Source organism: Scyliorhinus torazame, chromosome 4, assembly GCF_047496885.1.
Source record: "Scyliorhinus torazame isolate Kashiwa2021f chromosome 4, sScyTor2.1, whole genome shotgun sequence".
Taxonomy (NCBI): domain Eukaryota; kingdom Metazoa; phylum Chordata; class Chondrichthyes; order Carcharhiniformes; family Scyliorhinidae; genus Scyliorhinus; species Scyliorhinus torazame.
Genome location: NC_092710.1, coordinates 296,698,363 through 296,722,902, shown reverse-complemented (window position 1 = coordinate 296,722,902; position 24,540 = coordinate 296,698,363). Strand labels below are relative to the sequence as shown.

The 24,540-nt window shown below is 46.6% G+C and overlaps 1 protein-coding gene across 3 annotated transcripts in view; it reads right to left on the bottom strand.

Annotated features, from left to right (window-relative positions):
- The window catches only part of afg1lb (AFG1 like ATPase b), a 267,168-nt gene that overhangs the window by 31,501 nt on the left and 211,127 nt on the right, over positions 1-24,540 (bottom strand). For 2 of the 3 annotated variants that reach the window (XM_072499963.1, XM_072499965.1), the window contains 2 exons: positions 19,062-19,136; positions 18,708-18,808 (listed from right to left, as the gene is read on the bottom strand). In XM_072499963.1, the coding sequence (XP_072356064.1) occupies positions 18,708-18,808; positions 19,062-19,136 (176 nt within the window). The remainder of the gene's footprint in view (positions 1-18,707; positions 18,809-19,061; positions 19,137-24,540) is intronic. The other variant, XM_072499964.1, reaches the window with a different exon arrangement.

Below are 24,540 nucleotides of genomic sequence, written 5' to 3'. Positions count from 1 at the left end.
ATACAGCTAATGAACACAGAATAGGACACGACCAATGGGCAGTCAAGACACCCAGAGGTGACACAACCACAAGGGGGCAATACACAACCTAATATATATATATAAGGACAGGGCACACATACTGTCTCTTTTCCACAGGCCACACTTAGAAAGAGTAGGACAGGGGCAGATCAGAAGCATCACACCCACCACGTGGCTGAGAGCAGACTGGTTAGTTAGACTGAGTTACTATAGCAAGATTAGCAGGAGAGTGGAACTGAGAGAACTGTGCTAATGGTTTACTAAATCGCATTGAACTTACTTCAAAGTCTGAAGTGTCTTTTGGTCAAAGCTGCATCGAGTTGCAGCCTGTGTTATCCCAGAGTACATAACACAACAAGGCCAGCATTTATTGCCCATATCTAGTTACCCTTTAGACGGTGGCGGTGAGTTGCCTTCTTGAACTGCTGCAGTACCGGAGGTGTCACAGTGCCTATAGTCACAATGGTGTTATGGAGGGTGTTTCAGAAGAGCGAGTTGTTCGTGGTGCACCCAGGGGACCAGGAGAGTGGGATTGGTGAGCTCCCGCTACAAAGGGCGGAGAGGAGTTTCAGGTAACTGCGGGTCCAGGTGGCTATGAGCTGGGGGGCCCTACATAAGCTTCACTTCACGAGGCTGGTGGAGCAGATAGAGGAGGCGTTTAAGAGGTGGGACGTGCTGCCACTCTCCCTGGCGGGTAGGGTGCAGTCAGTTAAAATGACAGTGCTCCCGAGGTTTTTGTTCCTGTTCCAATGCCTCCCCATCCTGATCCCCAAGGCCTTCTTCAGGCGAGTAGGAGCGTTATGGGGTTTGTGTGGGCGCATAAGACCCTGAGGGTGAGAAGGGTGTTCCTGGAGCGGTGCAGGGATAGGGGGGGTTGGCGCTGCCTAACCTCTGTGGGTATTATTGGGCCGCCAACGTGGCGATGGTGCATAGTGGGTGATGGAGGGGGATGAGGCGGCACGGAAGAGGCTGGAGATGGCGTCCTGTGTGGGCACGAGCCTGGAGGCGCTGGTGACGGTGCCGCTGCCGTTTCCTCCAACGAGGTATACCACGAGCCTGGTGGTGGCGGCTACCCTCAAAATTTGGGGCAATGGAGACGTCACGGGGGGGGGGGGGGGGGGGGAGGTGGTCCCCGAGTCGCACGAGTATGTACCGCGTACCTGGTGGGTGGTGTTCTCACGCGTAATAGTGGTACCCATGTCGATGATCTGGCACGTCTTGCAGAGAGTGCCATGGCAGGGTTGTGTGGTGTTGTGGTCACTGTTCTGAAGACTGGGTAGTTTGCTGCAAACAATGGTTTGTTTGAGGTTGCGCGGTTGTTTGAAGGCAAGTAGTGGGGGTGTGGGAATGACCTTGGCATCGACATGGATACCACCATTACACGCGAGAACACCACCCACCAGGTACGCGGTACATACTCGTGCGACTCGGCCAACGTAGTCTACCTCATACGTTGCAGGAAAGGATGTCCCGAAGCATGGTACATTGGCGAGACATAGAACATAGAACAATACAGCGCAGTACAGGCCCTTCGGCCCACGATGTTGCACCGAAACAAAAGCCATCTAACCTACACTATGCCATTATCATCCATATGTTTATCCAATAAACTTTTAAATGCCCTCAATGTTGGCGAGTTCACTACTGTAGCAGGTAGGGCATTCCACGGCCTCACTACTCTTTGCGTAAAGAACCTACCTCTGACCTCTGTCCTATATCTATTACCCCTCAGTTTAAAGTTATGTCCCCTCGTGCCAGCCATATCCATCCGCGGGAGAAGGCTCTCACTGTCCACCCTATCCAACCCCCTGATCATTTTGTATGCCTCTATTAAGTCTCCTCTTAACCTTCTTCTCTCCAACGAAAACAACCTCAAGTCCATCAGCCTTTCCTCATAAGATTTTCCCTCCATACCAGGCAACATCCTGGTAAATCTCCTCTGCACCCGCTCCAAAGCCTCCACGTCCTTCCTATAATGCGGTGACCAGAACTGTACGCAATACTCCAAATGCGGCCGTACCAGAGTTCTGTACAGCTGCAACATGACCTCCTGACTCCGGAACTCAATCCCTCTACCAATAAAGGCCAACACTCCATAGGCCTTCTTCACAACCCTATCAACCTGGGTGGCAACTTTCAGGGATCTATGTACATGGACACCTAGATCCCTCTGCTCATCCACACTTTCAAGAACTTTACCATTAGCCAAATATTCCGCATTCCTGTTATTCCTTCCAAAGTGAATCACCTCACACTTCTCTACATTAAACTCCATTTGCCACCTCTCAGCCCAGCTCTGCAGCTTATCTATATCCCTCTGTAACCTGCTACATCCTTCCACACTATCGACAACACCACCGACTTTAGTATCGTCTGCAAATTTACTCACCCACCCTTCTGCGCCTTCCTCTAGGTCATTGATAAAAATGACAAACAGCAACGGCCCCAGAACAGATCCCAGAACAGAACAGACCATGCAGACGCTGAGACAACGAATGAACGGACATCGCGCAACAATCACCAGGCAGGAATGTTCCCTTCCAGTCGGGGAACACTTCAGCAGTCAAGGGTATTCAGCCTCTGATCTCCGGGTAAGCGGTCTCCAAGGCGGCCTTCAGGACGCGCGACAACGCAGAATCGCCGAGCAGAAACTTATAGCCAAGTTCCGCCCTCAACTTATAGCCCTCAACCGGGACCTGGGATTCATGTCGCATTACATTCATCCCCCACCATCTGGCCTGCGAAATCCTACCAACTGTCCTGGCTTGACACAATTCACACCTCTTTAACCTGGGGTTACCCCATCTCTGGATCTGTAAAGATTTAATCACCTGCTAATGCTTGCATTCCAAGCATTGTCTGGCATCTTTGAATCTGTCTATATATATGTTTCTGGAATTTACCTCATCATTCACCTGAGCGCTCCGAAAGCTAGTGACATCAAAACAAACCTGTTGGACTTTAACCTGGTGTTGTAAAACTTCTTACTGTGCTTACCCCAGTCCAACGCCAGCATCTCCACATCATGACATAACATTAGAAGAGGGGGGGGGGCTGTTTCATTTTTCTTGAGTGGGCGTGTATATTTGCCTTCATGTTGAAGGCTGTAAATTTATTATTTATGTATGGGGGGGGGGGGGGGTTGTTATTGTTCTTTTCTTTCTGTATTTTGTTGTTGATATTTTGTGAAAATTTGAATTAAAATTATTTTTTAGAGAGGAGTGTGTTCCAGGATTTTAAACGAGCAACATTGAAGGAACGGTGGTATATTTCCCAGTCGGAGTGGTGAGTGACTTAGAGACCCTCCAGGTGGTGGGGATCCCAGGAACTGCTGCTCTTGTCCTTCTAAATAGTAATGGTTCTGGGTTTGGAAAGTGCTGCTTGAGGAACCTTGGCAAGTTCCTGCAGTGCATCTTGTAGATGGTACACATAGCTGCCACTGTTCGTCGGTGGTGGAGGGATTGAATGTTTATGCAGGATGCTTTGTCCTGGATGGTGTTGAGCTTCTCGAGTGTAGTTGGGGCTGCACTCATCCAGGCAAGTGGAGAGTATTCCATTACACTCCTGACTTGTGTCTTGTTGATGGTGGACAGGCTTTGGGGGGGGGGTCAGGATGTGAGCTACTTGCCATAGGATTCCGAGCCTTTGACCAGCTCTGGTAACCACAGTATTAATTTGGCTAGTTCAGTTCAGTTTCTGTTCAATGGGAGCCCCCAGGATGTTGATTGTGGGGGATTCATCGATAGTAATGCCATTGAATCTCAAGAGGTGATGGTTAGATCTTCTCTTGTAGGAAATGGCCATTGCCTGGCACTTGTGTGGCATGAATGTAACTTGCCACTTGTCAGCCCAAACCTGGATATTGTCTAAGCCTGGATATTGTCCAGGTCTTATTGCATTTGGACATGGACTGTTTCATTATCTAAGGAGTCACGAATGGTCATATAGTCATAGATTCATACAGCTCAGATAAACCCTTCAGCCCATCGTGTCAGTGCTGGTCAAAATCAACCACTTAACCATCTTAATCCCATATTCCAGCACTTGGCCCATTGCCTTGTATGCCCTGGGATCGTAAATGCACAGATAAATACTTCTTAAATGATATGAGGGTCTCTGCCTCCACCACCCTTTCAGGCAGCAAATTTCAAACTCCCACCACATTCTGGGTGAAAAAGAACGCCTGCAGTGATTTCCTGGAGTGGAGATGATTGACATCCAACCATCTTCCTTTGTGCCAGGTATGACTCCAACCAGCAGAGAGTTTTCCCCCTGGTTCCCATTGACTAGGGTCCCTTGATGCCATACTCGGTTAAATGCTGCCTTGATGACAAGGGCAGTCACTCTCACTTCACCTCTGGCATTCAGCCCTTTTGTCCATGTTTGAATCAAAGCTGCAATTGATCAAGAGCTGAGTGACCCGGGCGGAACCCAAACTGAGCATCCGTGAGCAGATAATTTCTGAGTAATTGATAGAACTATTGATGGCTCCTTCAATCACTTTGCTGATGATGGAGAGTAGACTTATAGTGCAGTAATTAGCTAGGTTGGGTTTGTCCTGTTCCTCGTGTACAGGGCACACCTGGGCAACGTTCCACATTGCCGGGTAGATTCCAGTGTTGTAGCTGTACTAAAACAGCTTGGCTAGGGGTGCGAAAGTTTTTGAGCACAAGCTTCCAGTACTATTGCCAGGATGTTGTCAGGATCCATAGCCTTTGCAGTATCCAATGCCTTCAGTTGTTCCTTGATATCATGTGGAATGAATCGTATTGGCTGAAGACTGAAATCAGCCTCTGAAGGAGACCAAGATGGATCATCCACTTGGCACTTCTGGCTGAAGATTGTTACGAATGCCTCAGCCTTGTCTTCTGCACAGATGTGCTGGGCTCCTCCCACATTAAGGATGGGGATATTTGTGGAGCCTCCTCCTCCAGTGAGCTGTTTAATTATCTACCACCATTCATGGCTGGATGTGGCAGGACTGCAGAGCTTAGATCTGATATGTTGGTTGTGGAATCGCTTGCTCCATCTATTATTTGTTGCCTATGCTTTGATACACAAGTTGAAGCTTCACCAGGTCGACACTTCATTTTTAGGCAGCCTGGTGTTGCTCCTGGTATGCTCTTCTGCACTCCTCATTGAACCAGGGTTGATCCCCTGGATTGGTGGTAATGGTAGAGTGCAGATATGCCGGGCCAGGAGGTTGCAGATCTGCTCCTGTTGATGGCCCACGGCGCCTATTGGATGCCCAGCCTTGAGTTGCTGGATCTGTTGGACGTCTATCCTATTTAGCACAGTGGTAATGCCGCACAACACGATGGAAGGTATCCTCAATGTGAAGACGGGGTTTTGTCTCCATAAGGACTGTGCGGTGGTCACTTCTACCGATACTGTCATGGACAGATGCATCTGCAGCAGGCAGGTTGCTGGGGCTGAGGTCAAGTATGTTTTTTCCTCTCGTAGGTTCGCCATGTGCTGCAGTCCCAAAATAGCAGATATGTCCTTTAGGACACGGCCCACTCGGTCTGTGGTGATACTACTAAGCCACTCTTGGTGGTGGACACCAAGAGCATATTCTGCCCCCTTGCCACCCTCAGTGCTTCCTCCAAGTGGTGTTCAACATGGAGGAGTACTGTTTCATCAGCTGATGGTGGACGGTATGTGGTAAGCAGGAGGTTTCCTTGCCCATGTTTAACCTGAAGCCATAAGACTTCATGGGGTCCAGAGACGATGTTGAGGACTCCCAGGGCAACTCTCTCCAGACTATATACCACTGTGCCATAGACTGCTTGGTCTGTCCTGCTGGTGAGACACGACATACCCAGGAATGGTGATGGTGGTGTCTGGGACATTGTCTGCAAGGTATGATTCTGTGATTCTGACTATGTCAGGTTGTTGCTTGACTAGTCGTGTGAGACAGCTCTCTCAAATTTGGCACAAGCCCCCGGATATCAGTAAGAAGACTTTGCAGGGTTGACTGGGCTGGGTTTACCGGTGCGTGTGTTAGTGGGTGTAGGACTGCTGCAGTAATGTTTTTAAAAATCCATGTTAGCAAGACAGCTCGGTGTTTTGGGAGCCAGAGGTACAATTAAAGCATCGTAAAACTTGGCCTAATGGGTTTTTATATGGATTAAGAGGGCTCCACGGGGAGTAGAAATTTGGAGATAATGAGCTGGATTCTCCATTGCCTGACGCCAATATCATAATCAGCGATCGGGCAGAGAATGGGCTCCGATGCCCAAATCGGGGCTGGCGGCAGTTTGACACCCGTCAGTCAAGCTCCCCCCAGCTCCGAAATGGCACCATCGCGTTGCGCGGTGTTGCAATGGCATTGCAGCGCCACCGGCAGGCCCTCGCACGATGCTCCGCCCCCCCGATGGGCCGAGTTCCCAACCACACGGGACATGTGTAGTCTCAGTGGTCGGGAACCCAGCATGACGGCTGCGGACTGTGTCCAGCGCTGCCACACTCGGCCGGGGTCCGTGCAGTTTGTCTGAGGGGGCTTTCGCGAGTGCTGGGGAGAGTGGTGGAGGGTGACCAGGGGGTGGCCTGTGGGGTCGCGGATGGCGAGTGGGGTCCACGCACAGCCGGCACCATGTTGTGCAGCACGACCGCTGCAGGTCGTCGGCATATAAATGTGCGGCTCGGGAGCCGGACTTTCTCCGACCGTTTTCGGCGCGGGAGCTTCACCCGGTGCCGCTGCTAGCCCCTCACCGGTCCCGTAATCAGTGAGAGTTCGCCGCCCATTTTTGAGTCCTAAAACGCCCGTGAATTCTCCGTTCGAGCCAGCACTTAGCAACTGAAACTTAGAATCCAGCCCATTATGTTGCAGCTGGGTAAGATGATGTAACTAATGGGAGGAGCTAGAGTACCAGGCATTTTAAAGAAAGCTGTTTAGTTTTAGTTTGGGATGTGAACACAAGTCAAACATCTGCTCTCAATGCAGTTCAGCTAAAGATCTGTCTGTAGAGAGACTAGCAGTTTCTTTTCAAATAGTGCAGAGAGTTCGTTTTGTGGCTGGAAGGCAAGAGGAAATAAGCTGAGAGCTACTTGTGAAGAAATACAACCAGAGTTTCTGCATTGTTCTGACAGGGTCAGGTCTCTTTCTTGAGAGAAAACTCAAAAGATTTTTTTTTTCTAAAGTGGAGTTTCAAGATATCTCTGGACGGCAAATATTCCTGAGTGCTAACTGTATTTAAAAGTGGATGAGGATCTGAGATGGTTTTGTTGCTTGAGTGGAAAGATAGGAGTTAAGGGTTATTGTGTCACTGTATTGATTAGCATTGTTTGAAGTGTAATTGTAAGCTATTTCCTTTGTGCTGTTAAAGATATTTTAATACTGTGTTAGTAATAAGGTTTGTTTTAATATACCATATCCCTATTTTGTGTGAAATCGTTCCTGGTGTGAGGCATCCTTTCCTCACAGTCTTACAAAATTAAATTAAAATATTGGGGTTTCTATCCAGTAACCTAGCCACTGTTGGGCTCTGGTCCAGGAACGTAATGGCAGGTTCAATCGAGCATTCAAGAGAGAATTAGATGATTAAAAACAATATGCAAGGGTATGGGGAAAAGACAGGGGGATTGACACTACGTCATGAGGCTCATTTGGAGAGCCTGTGTCGACATGGTGGGCCAAATGGCCTCCTTCTGCACCATAATTATTTTGTGATTCTGCGGCTCTTATGAAGAAAAACTTAGTTACTAATAAATTGTACCAGTATTTAAAAGATAAATGAAGAAAACAAGCAAAATAGTCACCTACCACTCAGTTAAATTTCCACATGACTTCACACTTGATTTTCTCCACACCTGGTCAGTTCACAGACTGAGAACCACCACCACCTCGCTCTTTTATCTCCCTGGCTCCACTCTGGGCCTCGCGTTCCTTTAACACCCTGGCTCCGCTCTGCGTCTCGCACTCTTTTTTATCTCCCGAGCTCCGCTTTGGGCCTCGCACTCTCTTTTTTTTAAAAACTCCCTGGCTCCGCTCTGGGCCTTACTTTCTTTTATCTCCCTGGCTCCTCCCTGGGTCTCGCGCTCTTATCTTCCTGGCTCTGCTCTGGGTCTCGCGCTCTTATCTTCCTGGCTCCGCTATGGGTCTTGCGCTCTTATCTTCCTGGCTCTGCTCTGGGCCTTACTTTCTTTTATCTCCCTGGCTCCTCCCTGGGTCTCGCGCTCTTATCTTCCTGGCTCCTCCCTGGGTCTCGCGCTCTTATCTTCCTGGCTCCGCTCTGGGCCTTACTTTCTTTTATCTCCCTGGCTCCTCCCTGGGTCTCGCGCTCTTATCTTCCTGGCTCTGCTCTGGGTCTCGCGCTCTTATCTTCCTGGCTCCGCTATGGGTCTTGCGCTCTTATCTTCCTGGCTCTGCTCTGGGTCTCACGCTCTTATCTTCCTGGCTCCTCCCAGGGTCTTGCGCTCTTATTTTCCTGGCTCTGCTCTGGGTCTCGCGCTCTTATCTTCCTGGCTCTGCTCTGGGTCTTGCGCTCTTATCTTCCTGGCTCTGCTCTGAGTCTCATGCTCTTATCTTCCTGGCTCCGCTCTGGGTCTCATGCTCTTATCTTCCTGGCTCCGCTATGGGTCTCGCGCTCTTATCTTCCTGGCTCTGCTCTGGGTCTCGTGCTCTTATCTTCCTGGCTCCGCTCTGGGTCTTGCGCTCTTATCTCCCTGACTCCGCTCTGGGTCTCGCGCTCTTATCTCCCTGGCTCCGCTCTGGGTCTTGCGCTCTTTTATCTTCCTATCTCCACTTTCGGTCTTGCGCTCGTATCTCCCTGGATCCGCTCTGGGTCTCGTGCTCTTATCTCCCTGGCTACACTCTGGGTCTCGCGCTCAAAGAACAAAGAAAAGTACAGCACAGGAACAGGCCCTTCGGCCCTCCAAGCCCGTGCCGACCATGCTGCCCGACTAAACTACAATTTTCTACACTTCCTGGGTCCGTATCCCTCTATTCCCATCCTATTCATGTATTTGTCAAGATGCCCCTTAAATGTCACTATCGTCCCTGCTTCCACCACCTCCTCCGGTAGCGAGTTCCAGGCACCCACTACCCTCTGTGTAAAAAAAACTTGCCTCGTACATCTACTCTAAACCTTGCCCCTCGTACCTTAAACCTATGCCCCCTAGTAATTGACCCCCCTACCCTGGGAAAAGCCTCTGACTACCCACTCTATACCCCTCATAATTTTGTAGACCTCTATCAGGTCGCCCCTCAACCTCCGTCGTTCCAGTGAGAACAAACCGAGTTTATTCAACCGCTCCTCATAGCTAATGCCCTCCATACCAGACAACATTCTGGTAAATCTTTCTGCACCCTCTCTAAAGGCTCCACATCCTTCTGGTAGTGTGGCGACCAGAATTGAACACTATACTCCAAATGTGGCCTAACCAAGGTTCTATACAGCTGCAACATGACTTGCCAATTCTTATACTCAAAGCCCCGGCCAATGAAGGCCACCTGTGTTGCCCCTTTCAGTGACCTGTGGACCTGTACACCTAGATCTCTCTGACTTTCAATACTCGAGGGTTCTACCATTCACTGTATATTCCCTACCTGCATTAGACCTTCCAAAATGCATTACCTCACATTTGTCCGGATTAAACTCTATCTTCCATCTCTCCGCCCAAGTCTCCAAACAATCTAAATCCTGCTGTATCCTCTGACAGTCCTCATCGCTATCCACAATTCCACCAACCTTTGTGTCGTCTGCAAACTTACTAATCAGACCAGTTACATTTTCCCCCAAATCATTTATATATACTACAAACAGCAAAGGTCCCAGCACTGATCCCTGCGGAACACCACTAGTCACAGCCCTCCAATTAGAAAAGCATCCTTCCATTGCTGCTCTCTACTTTATATGACCTAACCAGTTCTGTATCCACCTTGCCAGCTCACCCCTGATCCCATGTGATTTCACCTTTTGTACTGGTCTACCATGAGGCACCTTGTCAAAGGCCTTACTGAAGTTCATATAGACAATGCCCTACCTGCATCAATCATCTTTGTGACCTCTTTGAAAAACTCTATCAAGTTAGTGAGACACGACCTCCCCTTCACAAAACCATGCTGCCTCTCACTAATACGTCCATTTGCTTCCAAATGGGAGTAAATCCAGTCTCGAAGAATTCTCTCCAGTAATTTCCCTACCACTTGACGTAAGGCTCACCGGCCTGTAGTTCCCTGGATTATCCTTGCTACCCTTCTTTTAAAAAAAAAAAATATATATTTATTAAGAATTTTAACAGTTTTTCACCCTTACAAACAACCCCCCCCCCCCCGTAACAAAAAGAAAGAAAGCGCACATAGCAAGACATGAACATGGTAAATTGATATGATACAGAGCTTTGTACAATGGATTCCTCCCGTACATGTCAGTTTTCCAGATCCTTCATGTATTTTCTTGCTCGAATACCCCCCAAACAAGCCCCCCTCCCCCTCCCCGGGTTGCTGCTGCTGCTGATCAACCTTCATCTAACGCTCCGCGAGATAGTCTAGGAACGGTTGCCACCGCCTGTAGAACCCCTGTGCAGACCCTCTCAAAGCAAACTTTATCCGCTCCAATTTGATAAACCCTGCCATATCATTTGTCCAGGCCTCCAGGCTGGGGGGCTTCGCCTCTTTCCACATTAACAAGATCCTTCAGCGGGCTACTAGGGATGCAAAGGCCAGTATGCCGGCCTCTTTCGCCTCCTGCACTCCCGGCTCGCCCACTACTCCAAATAGTGCTAGCCCCCAGCTTGGCTTGACCCGGACTTTCACCACCTTAGATATTGTTCCCGCCACTTCCCTCCAGAACCCCTTCAGTGCCGGGCATGACCAAAACATATGGACATGGTTTGCCGGACTTCCTGAGCACCTCCCACATCTGTCCTCTACCCCAAAAAACCTACTCATCCTCGCCCCCGTCATGTGCGCTCTATGAACCACCTTAAATTGTATCAGGCTAAGCCTGGCACACGAAGAAGAGGAATTAACCCTACTTAGGGCATCAGCCCATAGCCCCTCCCCAATCTCCTCCCCCAACTCCTCCTCCCATTTACCCTTCAGCTCCTCTACCAAAGCCTCCCCCTCTTCTTTCATCTCCTGGTATATCGCCGACACCTTGCCCTCTCCGACTCATACACACGAGATCACCCTGTCTTGAATCTCCTGTGCCGGGAGCAATGTGAATTCCCTCACCTGTCGCCTCACAAACGCCCTCATCTGCATGTATCTGAAAGCATTTCCCGGGGGTAGCCCAAACTTCTCCTCCAGTGCCCCTAGGCTCACAAACGTCCAATCAATGAACAGGTCCCCTATTCTTCTAATCCCTGCTCGATGCCAGCTCTGAAACCCCCCGTCCATCCTCCCCGGGACAAACCGATCGGGGACCACACCGAGGCTCCCATTGCACCCCTATGCCGTCTCCACTGGCCCCAGATCTTTAGCGTTGCCGCCACCACCGGACTCGTGGTGTACCTTGTCAGCGAGAGCGGCAGCGGTGCCGTCACCAGAGCCCCCAGGCTCGTTTCCTTGCAGGACGCCATCTCCAACCTCTTCCATGCCGCCCCTTCTCCCTCCATCACCCACTTACGGATCATCGCCACATTTGCTGCCCAGTAGTAGCCACCCAGATTCGGCAAAGCCAACCCTCCTCTGTCCCTACAGCGCTCCAGAAACCCTCTCCTTACCCTCGGGGTCTTATTCGCCCACACAAAACCCATAATACTCCTGCTTACCCTCTTAAAAAAGGCCTTGGTGATTACAATTGGAAGGCACTGGAACACAAAAAGAAACCTCGGGAGGACCACCATTTTGACTGACTGCGCTCTACCCGCTAGCGAGAGCGGCAACATCTCCCATTGTTTGAAGTCCTCCTCCATCTGCTCCACCAGCCTCGTCAGGTTAAGTTTATATAGGGCCCCCCAACTCCGAGCTATTTGGATCCCCAAGTACCGAAAGCTCCTTTCCGCCCTCCTCAGCGGTAGATGGGCAGCACGGTAGCATTGTGGATAGCACAATTGCTTCACAGCTCCAGGGTCCCAGGTTCAATTCCGGCTTGGGTCACTGTCTGTGTGGAGTCTGCACATCCTCCCCGTGTCTGCGTGGGTTTCCTCCGGGTGCTCCGGTTTCCTCCCACAGTCCAAAGATGTGCAGGTTAGGTGGATTGGCCATGATAAATTGCCCTTTGTGTCCAGAATTGCCCTTAGTGTTGGGTGGGGTTACTGGGTTATGGGGTAGGGTGGAGGTGTGGACCTTGGGTAGGGTACTCTTTCCAAGAGCTGGTGCAGACTCGATGGGCCGAATGGCCTCCTTCTGCACTGTAAATTCTATGAAATCGTCTATCCCCCTTTCCTGGTCTCCTGACTGTACTACAAAAAGCTCACTCTTCCCTACATTAAGCTTATAGCCCGAAAAATCCCCAAACTCCCTTAAGAGCCTGCATGACCTCACCATCCCCTCCACTGGATCCGCCACATACAGCAACAGGTCGTCTGCATAAAGCGACACTCGATGCTCCTCTCCCCCTCGGACCACTCCCCTCCATTTCCTAGACTCCCTTAATGACATGGCCAAGGGTTCAATTGCTAATGCAAACAGAGGGGGACAGGGGGCACCCCTGCCTCGTCCCACGATACAGCCGAAAATACTCTGACCTCCGCCGATTCGTGACCACACTCGCCACCGGGGCTCTGTATAGGAGCTTAACCCAACTAATAAACCCTCCCCCAAACCCAAACCTCCGTAGCACTTCCCATAGGTACTCCCACTCTACTCGGTCAAAGGCCTTCTCCGCGTCCAAAGCCGCCACTATCTCCGCCTCTCCCTCCACCGATGACATCATTATCATGTTTAGGAGCCGCCGCACATTGGTGTTTAGCTGCCTGCCCTTTACAAATCCCGTCTGGTCCTCGTGGATCACCCCCGGGACACAGTCCTCGATCCTCGTAGCCAGCACTTTTGCCAGCAACTTAGCATCCACATTGAGGAGCGAGATCGGCCTGTACGATCCACATTGCAGTGGGTCCTTGTCCTGCTTCAGGATCAAAGAGATCGTCGCCTCAGACATTGTCTGGGGCAGGGTCCCTCCCTCCCTTGCCTCATTAAAAGTCCTCACTCACAACGGGGCTAACAGGTCTACGTACTTCCTATAAAACTCGACCGGGAACCCGTCCGGTCCCGGGGCCTTCCCTGCCTGCATACTCCCCAGACCTTTGGTCAGCTCCTCCAACCAAATTGGGGCCCCCAAACCAGCCACCTCTTGCTCCTCCATCCTCGGGAACCTCAGTTGGTCCAAGAATCGTCGCATCCCCTCTTCCCCCGCTGGGGGCTGGGATCTGTACAGCTCCTCATAGAAGGCCTTGAATGCCTCATTTACTTTCGTCGCACTCCGCACCGTAGCTCCCCTTCCATCCTTGACTCCACCTATCTCCCTCGCTGCCATCCTCTTACGGAGCTGGTGTGCCAGCATCCGGCTCGCCTTCTCCCCATACTCATACATCGCTCCCTGCGCTTTCCTCCACTGTGCCTCTGCCTTCCCTGTGGTCAACAGGTCGAACTCCGCCTGGAGATGTCGCCTTTCCCTAAGTAGTCCCTCTTCAGGGGCCTCTGCGTATCTCCTGTCCACTCACAAAATCTCCCCCACTAACCTCTCCCTTTCCCTGCCCTCTATCTTCTCCCTATGAGCCCTGATGGAGATTAGCTCTCCCCTGATCACCGCCTTCAGCGCCTCCCATACCACCCCCACCTGCACCTCCCCATTGTTGTTGGCCTCCAAGTACCTTATAATGCACCCCCTCACCCTCCCACACACCGCCTCATCTGCCAGCAGTCCCACTTCCAACCGCCACAACGGGCGTTGGTCCCTCTCCTCTCCCAACTCCAGTTCCACCCAGTGCGGGGCGTGATCTGAAATGGCTATGGCCGAATACTCCATTCCCTCCACTTTCGGGATCAGCTCCCTGCCCAGAACAAAAAAATCTATCCGGGAGTAGGCTTTGTGCACTGGGGAGAAGAAATAAAATTCCCTGGCCTGCGGCCTGGCAAACCTCCATGGATCTACTCCCCCCATTTGGTCCATAAACTTGCTACCCTTCTTAAACAGAGGAACAACATTGGCTATTCTCCAGTCCTCCGGGACATCACCTGAAGACAGTGAGGATCCAACGATTTCTGTCAAGGCCTCAGTAATTTCCTCTCTAGCCTCCTTCAGTATTCTGGGGTAGATCCCATCAGGCCCTGGGGACTTATCTACCTTAATATTTTTCAAGACGCCCAACACCTCGTTTTTTTGGATCTCAATGTGACCCAGGCTATCTACACACCCTTCTCCAGACTCAACATCCACCAATTCCTTCTCTTTGATGAATACTGATGCAAAGTATTCATTTAGTACCTCGCCCATTTCCTCTGGCTCCACATAGATTCCCTTGCATATCCTTCAGTGGGCCAACCCTTTCCCTGGCTACCCTCTTGCTTTTTATGTACGTGTAAAAAGCCTTGGGATTTTCCTTAACCCTATTTGCCAATGACTTTTCGTGATCCCTTCTAGCCCTCCTGACTTCTTGCTTAAGTTCCTTTCTACTTTCCTTATATTCCACACAGGCTTTGTCTGTTCCCAGTCCCGAAAATTGGCGTATTTATCCTTCTTCCTCACTGGAACATGCCGGTCCTGAATTCCTTTCAACTGACACTTGAAAGCCTCCCACATGTCAGATGTTGATTTACCCTCATACATCCGCCCCCAAGCTAGGTTCTTCAGTTCCCGCCTAATATAGTTATAATTAACTCTTATCTCCCTGGTTCCGCTCTGGGTCTTGCACTCTTCTGGCTCTGCTCTGAGTCTTGTGCTCTATTACCTCCCCGCCAGCACCCCGAGTCTCACGCTCTAATATCTCCCCGCCACCACTCTGGGTCTCGCGCTCTTTTATCGCACCAGCGGCACTCAGGATCTCCCCGGCTCCACTCACGGTCTCGAATTCTTTTATCTCCCCGGCTCTGGGTCTCATGCTCTTTTATTGGCATGGTGGCACAGTGGTGAGCACTGTTGGCTCATAGCGCCAGGGACCCAGGTTCATTTCCGGCCTTGGGTTACTGTTGGTATATAGTTTGCACGTTCACCCCGTGGCTTTGTGGGTTTCCTCCGGGTGCTCCGGTTTCCTCCCACAGTCCAAAGAAGTTACATGTGGATTGGCCATGGCAAATTGCTTCTTAGTTTCATAAAGATGTGCCAGTCAGGTGGGGCTATGGGGTCATGTGGTTCGGGCGGGGGAGTGGGCCTTTGGGTGCTCTTTCAGAGGTTTGGTGTAGACTTGATAGGCCGAATGGCTGCCTTCCGCACTGTAAGAATTCTATCTCGTTGGCTCCGTTCTTGTCCCGTACTCTTATTTCCCCAACTCCACTCTGGGTCTCGCTCTTAAATCTCTCCGGTTCTTGGTGTGCTCCTTACACTGCTCTTAATTTGCACCTAATAAGAGTGACTTGGAAAGCTGGTTGCAAAACACACATATCCACTACACTCGGCCTGTGTGTTGTATAAAATGAAAATGAAAATATATATATATCAAAAATAAATAATGTTTGAGAATCACATATTGACTTAGTTCTTTTGCATAGCTGGTGCCACTTTGTGTAACGTGATCAAAACTATCAGTTTCCTAGGATGACAATCCAGTGCTGGACTGCCAGATGAGACACTAAACTGCCCTCTCATGTGGACTTCCTGATTTCACCGCACTATGTTCAAGACGAACAGCTACGTTTTCTAGTATCCTGGTTGCTCGTCGCAATCCCTGAAACAGATATTGTTGTTTGTGGGACTTTGCTGTATGTAAATAGGCTGCTATATTTCCTAATTATAGCAACTCCACTTCAAAAGTATTTCATTGGCTGTAAACAACTCTGAGAACCTGAGGCTGTGAAAGGCACTCTGTGCATTTAAAAAAAAAAATCTTTCACAGTAAATGGGCAACGCCAGCTATGTCAGCATTTGATGCCTGTCCTTAACTGCTCCAGGTGGTGCTTTCTTGGAACCGCTGCAGTCCATGTGGTGTAGGTATACCCACTGTGCTGTTAGGAGAGGAGTTCCAGGATTTCTGACCCAGTGACAGTGACGGAACGGTGATATGTTTCCAAGTCAGGATGATGTGTGACTTGGAGGGGAACTTATAGGTGGTGGTGCTCCCTGGCATCTGCTGCCCTTGTTCTTCTAGATGGTAGTGATTGTGGGTTTGGAAGGTGCTGCCTAAGGAGCCTTGGTGAGTCGCTGCAGTGAATCTGGTAAATTGTACTGCTGCCGCTATGCGTTGGTGGTGGAGGGAGTGAACGTTTAAGGTGGTGGATGGAGGCTTCTTTGTCCTGGATGAATGAGTTTCTGGAGCGTTGTTGGAACTGCACTCACTCAAGTGGAGAGTGGTCCATCTGACTTGTGTCTTGCAGATGGTGGGCAGGCCTTGGGGAGTCACCACTGAAGTTGCAGCCTCTGACCTGCTCTCGAAGCCGTAGCATTTATATGGCTTGTCCACTACTGAAAATCTTTCTCTATTTAATAGATACGGAGAGATAGGGAATGGGCTACAGAAGCACACGACAAAAATACAAAGCCAATGACCATGAGATGTGCAACTTTGTTGTGTGGTATTGCAAACAACAAAGATTGATTTTTACTTACCAGGTGGACTTAAATCTTTTGACTCTAAATTATTCATTGCAGGGAAAGTACCAATGTAGTTTCCACCACGATGAGAGAAACAAATCATACAAAGCTTTAAGTGCAATTCTCATTATGGCTAAAAGCTTACTTCCTTTATGAGGCTGATGTGACAAAGTAGAAACATGTAACGCAATGAGCTTTGGCTTTTCATCAGCTGCCCACTTCAGTTAGCGCATCAGAGTTGTTCACATCATACCTTTTGTTCTCCCATAGTACTTTTTTTAACAAAAATGGAATGATTTAATGCATGCTCCATCAGCATCATTTCAACTCCAGAATTATCATTCATTTTCTTCACCTGAACATATTCTGCACTGTTCAGTGGGAAGTTGAGTCTTTTGTCTGGCTGCATTAGTTATTCTCGGCAGATAAATGCTTTGGGTTTTCGAGAAGTAAAATGTACAAAGTGCTCTGGCTCTGTACATGCTTTTAATCAGTCATTATATTTCACCAAAATGGTTATTTATTAATCTGTCAAAAGATAGCATAAATAAGCAGAACGTATACTGGTGATGGAGGCACATTTACATGTTTGGGCACTAGATTGTTGGTTTTCTTCTTCTAGATCAGCCTTGTGGCATTATTATTCACTATCGCCTATAATTGAATTAATAATGACCTTTTGTGGCAAAGCAGTGGCATTTCATCGTACATGGGAGGGTGATTCAGAACAATTACTTTGAAAAACAGGTGAGAGGGGTAGAACAAGGTGAGATGTTCAAAGAAGGAGAAAGTGCCAGTGGGGTAGGTGCTTAGGCCAAATGTAATCTGGTGACACACTGCAACCGCAATGGTCTTGATGGCAAGGGGTGGAAGATATGGGTGGGAGGGGGGGCTTCATTAAGGGGAGCGGTGTCATCACCCCTCAACCAGGTGTCTACTCAGGCCATGATGGTGATGCAATCATCCACAATAAGGTTAAAGATGACAAGGACCTGGTTTATAAGTGAATGGATATTCTGGAGGGAAATGTGTAGATGGGCAGTGAGAAGAGCTGCTGGCTGAGTCCACAGGGTCAGCAGTGGGAGGGATTAAATCAATGGAGTTGGAATTCACTGCATGAGCATCTTTGTTTTTCAACCTTTCAAAATCTTATCAAGATCTATTTATTTGATTATCCTTTTAATAACTCCCTGCCAGTTTACTGTCATTCTCCCTGTGGACTGTGCTGGAGGCTCATTCTCACTGTCCCTTTACCTGTAGCAAAACACGCTTTGATGTTTTGTAACATTGAGGATTCCATACAAATGTAAGCTGTGAACAGCAGGGAAAAAATAAAGCGCGTTGCTTCACTGAGGTCAGTAAATTTCAATCAGAAAAATCACAGAGTAAGACAAGTTCACAGTTGTCAAATTAAGAGTATAGTTTCAATTTTCCTCCAACTATTCTCCTAGTTAACACGAATGTAATACTAATCCTCAGTATAATATTTCTGTAATTAAATCTAAATCTTTATGCAAACAGGTTTAAAGAACAGTGAAGGAAATAATGACCGTGAGCATCTTCTCCCAACTAAATGAGTGCACATTCAATGCCCAGTGTTTGTATCACTTGATGTTTCCCATTCAGTTGTGAAAGTCGTCTCAGTTTTCACTCAGAAACAAGGCACAGGGTGAGATTAAATTTCTTCAAGTTGGACAGCAGGAAGGGGAAGATAGGAATGAAAAAAAGGCCAAGAACTACTTCCCTTTAGAACCTTTTGGTATGCAAAACAGTGTGATACATCTGGTCCATTACAGCTAATTTTAATTCTCTAACTCAGTACTTGTGTACTTTATTTCCTTTCATTGCAACGAAAAAGGTATCTTCTTCAACTTCACCACAATAAAATACATGAAATTATAAAAATGCAAAGTAAGCAATTTGTGCTCAAGATGCCAACGGCGTTTTATCTAATGGATGGGACCTCACTTGTCTCAGGAAGCATATTTTGCACATATAGTAAAGCAAAGCTGAAAGGCAGAACATCTCCTTGGCTGAAGTGACTGTACTCACTTTATCACACAGCTCTTCAAATGTGCAGTCTGCTATGGTTCCGCAAGCTTTGCTCAGTCTCAGTTCTCTGCCTTGCACTTTCAAAATCCTTGGTCTTGTTACTATGGAAACATGAACAAAGAATCAGCCTTGTCTGGATAATTACTATAAAATTCATCTCTTATACCTTGGAAAATGCATGGTTTGATGAATAATAGCACATGATTCAACACAGAAATTAGACAAAATACTGATACAATGACAACCACTTGAGTATGGCATCAACCCATATACAGCAATGGAACTTACTAATTGGTCAGTGGAGATTGGGCATTGTGTTCTAAATGTATTCTCTTTCAAGAGAAATTAACTTACGTACTATCATTTTGTTTCTGAGCCAGCTCATCAAATAGCTTATCCATGACAGCCTCCACATCAGCTTCACTTGTGCTACAGTGAAAAGAATAATGGAATATGAAATTAATAACACTTGAAGCCAACATCAAACAGCTGCCCAGGCTCGCTTAGCTTTTTGCCCATCAAAAAAGAACAGGATGTTATGCTCTAAATACAAACATTAGATCTATAATACACTTTAAAGCTTGGAATATTAACTCTCAGGTAGATGATTCTATCTTATTTGCATACACTGAAAGACTTCTGTGATTGAAACCTAAGCTAGTAATGAGGCAATACAAGCGAACCGAATCCATTAATGCTATGTGTATACAATGAGAAGAAAGGACCATGGGGTTCTCTTACATGCAAAACAAGAGCAAGAGAACAGATCAGTCATTCTTCTGAAGAAACAGCTTTTGAAAATGTACTGAGATGGTACATCATTCAGACTAAATATGGCTAAGTAGCTTGTTATAAAAGTCAAATTAAAGCAGTGTGTTGAGAGAGCATGTTACAGTTAAGCTTATAAAATATTATGAGTGAATGCATACAGATTTCAAATCAGAAATCAAGTAACTACTCAAGCTCTTCGGAACTGCATTATTATTTACAAAACAGTGCAAAGTAACTGTCAAGGGTTTGGTAATAATCAAAGGAAATGATAAATGGAAATCAATCTGGGTATTGGTGCTTGAAGATCATTAAAAGTGAACAAAACGCAAAGGAGCAATTTGTACCTGAAAGCAGTCTTCAAATTGATATATTTTTAAATCAAACTGTTTAAAATAAAGGCCAGGACTTTATATTTTACATCTGAAGTACCTTGGGATGTTTTTCTTACATTAAAGGTGTGGGATTGAGTGCAAGTTGTTCTATTTTGACTTCAGTTAAGCAAGAGGAGATAAAGCTATTAAACGATTGATGTGGGTTGCTCGGTGAAACATTTAAATAATTTCAGGATAACATTGTTCCTAAATTTCTTAACATTTGCTTAGTGTAATTTCTGTTTTGACTGGCAGAAATGCTCAGACGGGTTGCAAACTAGTAACACGGCAAAGTAGCAACACGGCAAATTTGCTCATTAACTGCTCAAACTTTGTTGGAGTTAATCATGTATTTAACATAAAAAGCTATATGCATTACAATCTTGGAGCACATACTATTCCACATCATTCAAGAGACATATTAGAACTTTAACAAAGGAAACATACCTGGCTCAGTCACAAATAGAATCTGGCAAAGTGAGCCAATGAATAGAAACTAATATGAAGACAAAACAAATGGTCTCAGTCTCAGTGCATCGGTGTGGGTGTTGGTGAAACTATACCAATGTTCAGCGGTATGAGACTGCAACTTCAACTGAGATAGCCAACAATTTAATTTAAAGTTGGGATCTATTGATCTACTGGATACTATTAAATGCCGTTGATGGTCACACCATTGCAAATACATTTTTGAAATTTATTATTTTAGGTTCTCTCATGTCACGCATGTTGTAAAATCATTCACATTTTCACTTCATGTTTAATGCCAGTCTTCTCCCTTAGACTTTCTAATCTTCTTGGCTTCCCTTCTTAATCTGTAGTCGGCTTGATTTTCTTTTGTATTATCAGCCCAAATTTATCATATGCCTCTTTTTAAAGTCTCACTTAAATTTCTCTATTCATCCAAAGATCTCCTGTTTTTGTTGCACCCTCATTACTTCTTGTGGGAATATGGCTGATCTGCACCTTAATCAGTTTTCTTTAAAAGTTTCCCATGGTTTGTTCATTGCCTTGTTTAACATTTCCTTTCCAATTTATTTGGCTAGTTTCTTTTGCATCTCATTAAATTGGCTTTTTTCCAGTCAAGAACCTTTAACTTTTTCAGCTTTCTTTCCTTTTAAGTTTCCATATCGAGCCTAATTATATTATGGTTATTATTTTCTGGATGTTCCCCGATGCTTGCTTTGCCTACTTGCCACACTTAATTTCTTACAACGAGACCTGACATTGACACCTGCCTTGGTGGGCAAAGCTGTACTGACCCTGGACACATTGCGTCTATTACATCACATTTAGTGGGGAAACGATATATTTGTTTCACCCAATGACTATTGTCAGGAAGCAAAGGTAGGATATTGTACAATCTCACCTGTGCCTTCTCTATTTGACCCATGAACTTTGAATATCAACCTTCAACTGCACTTCCACGTATTAGTTCAAATAATTATAATCTCCTCTGGCACTGAAATTTCCACGTAGTACCAAAATATATTTTAAATATCATTATTAAAATCGACAGCATTATAATTGGCTCAGTTCAACATAACTGAGAATTCAATGTTTAAATAACTGGAACTAGTGACAGAATTTGCATCCAAAAAATGAAGCTGCTATTCCTCTGTTTTGACGAGGTTTTATTCGTTTAATTCATGTCTGCTGACAATGCAAAATTAACCCCAATGTCACTTAATAGTCTCAGACAAAAAACACACACAAATGTTAGACTATACTGCCTCATCTTTTTATAGCACCATTATTCCCCAGCCTTGCCAGAATTATATTGCAATCCTTAGTTAGAGGCAGTGTTGTAGAGTTTTATTTTAATAGCCTATGCCACTTAACTCCAAAACTATGTTTTTAATTTCTTCTTATCGAGTTGGTACAGAGTTATGACCAGAAAACATACCTCACCCCTGTTTTCGTACAAAGCACTTGCAAAGAAAAATATGGAATGTCTTCAAAATAGGCACTGCTTTTAATGTTTGAAATAAAAAACAGAATTATGGAGCAAATTTTGAAAAGTTGTTTTGTTTCTTTGGTTTCATATGCACACACTGGCTGTGCACCTCAGTTAAATATAAAATACAGGGTGGCACGGTGGTTAGCACTGCTGCCTCACAGCACAGAGGACTCGGGTTCGATCCCGGCCCTGGGTCACTATCTGTGTGGAGTTTGCACATTCTCCGCGTGTCTACGTTGGTCTCACCCCCCCCACAACCCCAAAGATATGCAGGGTAGGTGAATTGGCTACGCTAAATTAGGGCAGCACGGTAGCATAGTGGTTAGCACAATTGCTTTACAACTCCATGGTCCCAGGTTCGATTCCCGGCTGGGTCACTGTCTGTGTGGAGTCTGCACGTTCTCCCCGTGTGTGCGTGGGTTTCCTCCGGGTGCTCCGGTTTCCTCCCACAGTCCAAAGATGTGCAGGTTAGGTGGATTGGCCATGCTAAATTGCCCTTAGTGTTGGTTGAATGGGGTTACTGGGTTATGGGAATAGGGTAGTGTGGGCTTGGGTAGGGTGCTCTTTCCAAGAGCCGGTGCAGACTCGATGGGCCGAATGGCCTCCTTCTGCACTGTAAATTCTATGAAATCTAAATTGCCCCTTAATTGGGGGAAAAAAAGAAAAGTACTTTAAATTTAAAAAAAAGTTTAATATAAATTACATCCCAGTTATAAACCTTTCCATACCTATTGAAAAAAAATTAGGTCTACGCTCACTATTAGCACTCAGTTACAAAGTGCATTTTTTGCATCATTTTTAAAAGGGTGGATTGGTGAAAATAATGTGTGTACTTTAAATAAATGGTTTTTTTGTTCTAAAATACTTTCTTTGGAACTTTTCTAATTCACATTTTCAGAAATATACTGAAAGACTGTTTTCTTGCTCATGTTCTGTTGTGCTGCACTGATCGATGTTTCCCAATGTTCTACTGTGCTTTTCTGCATTGTGCCTTAACCTTGCCAACACTTCCCTTTTAAGGGTTGGCCATTAGACAGTGGGTTTCCAGCACAGAGAACTAAAGAAATCAGCTGCACATAAAGAAATCTCTTAACATCAGTTACTGTATTTGAAAATTATTCGCATTTTCTACTTTATAAGCATTGTGACCATCTACAGGTCTCCTGCTGTGTATTCTTAAAGACACAATAACACGAATTCCAACTCATCATTAACAATTCTAATCATGCAGAGGGTTCTGTCACACCATGACTGACTGTAACTCACAGGAAAACATTTCGACTGTTGTGGACCAAAATTGAAAAACAAAACACCGAAAATTGTGAAAGTATTTTCTATGAGAACTTTATTTAAGAAATAGACCTTAAAGTTACTCCATGCATGAGTAGCCGACACAATATATTAAAAATGGATTTTGCACACAACTTAAAAATAACTTTACAACAATTCTGTTAGTGAGGCAATATTTCCCCCCCCTCCCCCCCCCAGTCAATGATTAGAATATACGGTGGAGAACGGAATAACTAACGGAAAACACCATGTTATATAAATGTTCGGAGTCCTCAAGTATTAACAAAACAATTTAAAATAACAGTGCTTTGAAGATTATCTATGACAAGTAAAATTGATTCTTCAAAATGTTTAAATAGTTTGAATGATTGCAGAAATATTTCAATTGCTTTCAACTTTTAGTTGGCTTTCTGTAACAAATGGTTTCAGTTTAACACCATGGGCACAATTCTCCCAAAGATTTCCAAACGGTGGTTTCCAGCGGGAAACACGGTGCGATTCCTGCTGGGCTGGTCGATGTGATCCAGATCGCGCTCCACCCACACTTGGTCTAATAAATGAGCCCCTACATGAAACACGCCAGGCCAGAGGCCCCAGGCATCTGATTCGCCCAACCTGGGGCTCAGCTGTTCAGTGGGGGGATGCCCATATTGCGAGTCCTCACCACCTACGAGGAAAGGGCGCTGGAGATCGTAGGGGAAGACACGAAGTGAGCAGTGACTGACAGCAAGGTTGGCTGATACCAGAGAAGTGACGATCCACTGCACTTTCATCCAGATGACATGTTTCAAATGAGTTGTTTATTTTCTAGACTCTTGTCCTTCCCATTCACTGAACCCATGTCTCTTGTATTGCTGGACCTCCATCAGATGAGGTGGGGTCATTTGAGAGAGAATCCAACCATCTCCCTTTGACATTAAATGGTATTACCGTCACTGAATCCCTCATGATCAACATGCTGGGGGTTACCGCTGACCCGAAACTGAACTGGACTATCCATATAAATACTGTGGCTACAGCAGATCAGAGGCTGGGAATTCTGCAGCGAGTAACTCTCACCTCCTGATTCTGCTAACGCCTGTCCACTATCTGCATGATATAAGTCAGGAGGTTAGGAGTGAGATGGAATACTCTCCATTTGCCTGGATGAGTACAGTTCCAATAACAATCGAGAAGCTCTAAACCATCAATGACAAAGCAGCACATTTGATTGGCAACCCATTCATCACATTCAAATTTTACTCCCCCGTCAGTGATGCACAGTGGCAGCAGTGTGCAGAATATACAAGATAATCTACAACATGCAATAGAACAACTCACCAAGGTTCCTTCGACCGCGCCGTTCAAACTTGCAAACTCTACCACTTAGGAGTACAATGGCAGCAGACATATGAGAACGCCGCCACCTGCATGTTCCCCTCCAAGCCACTCCCTGTCCTCT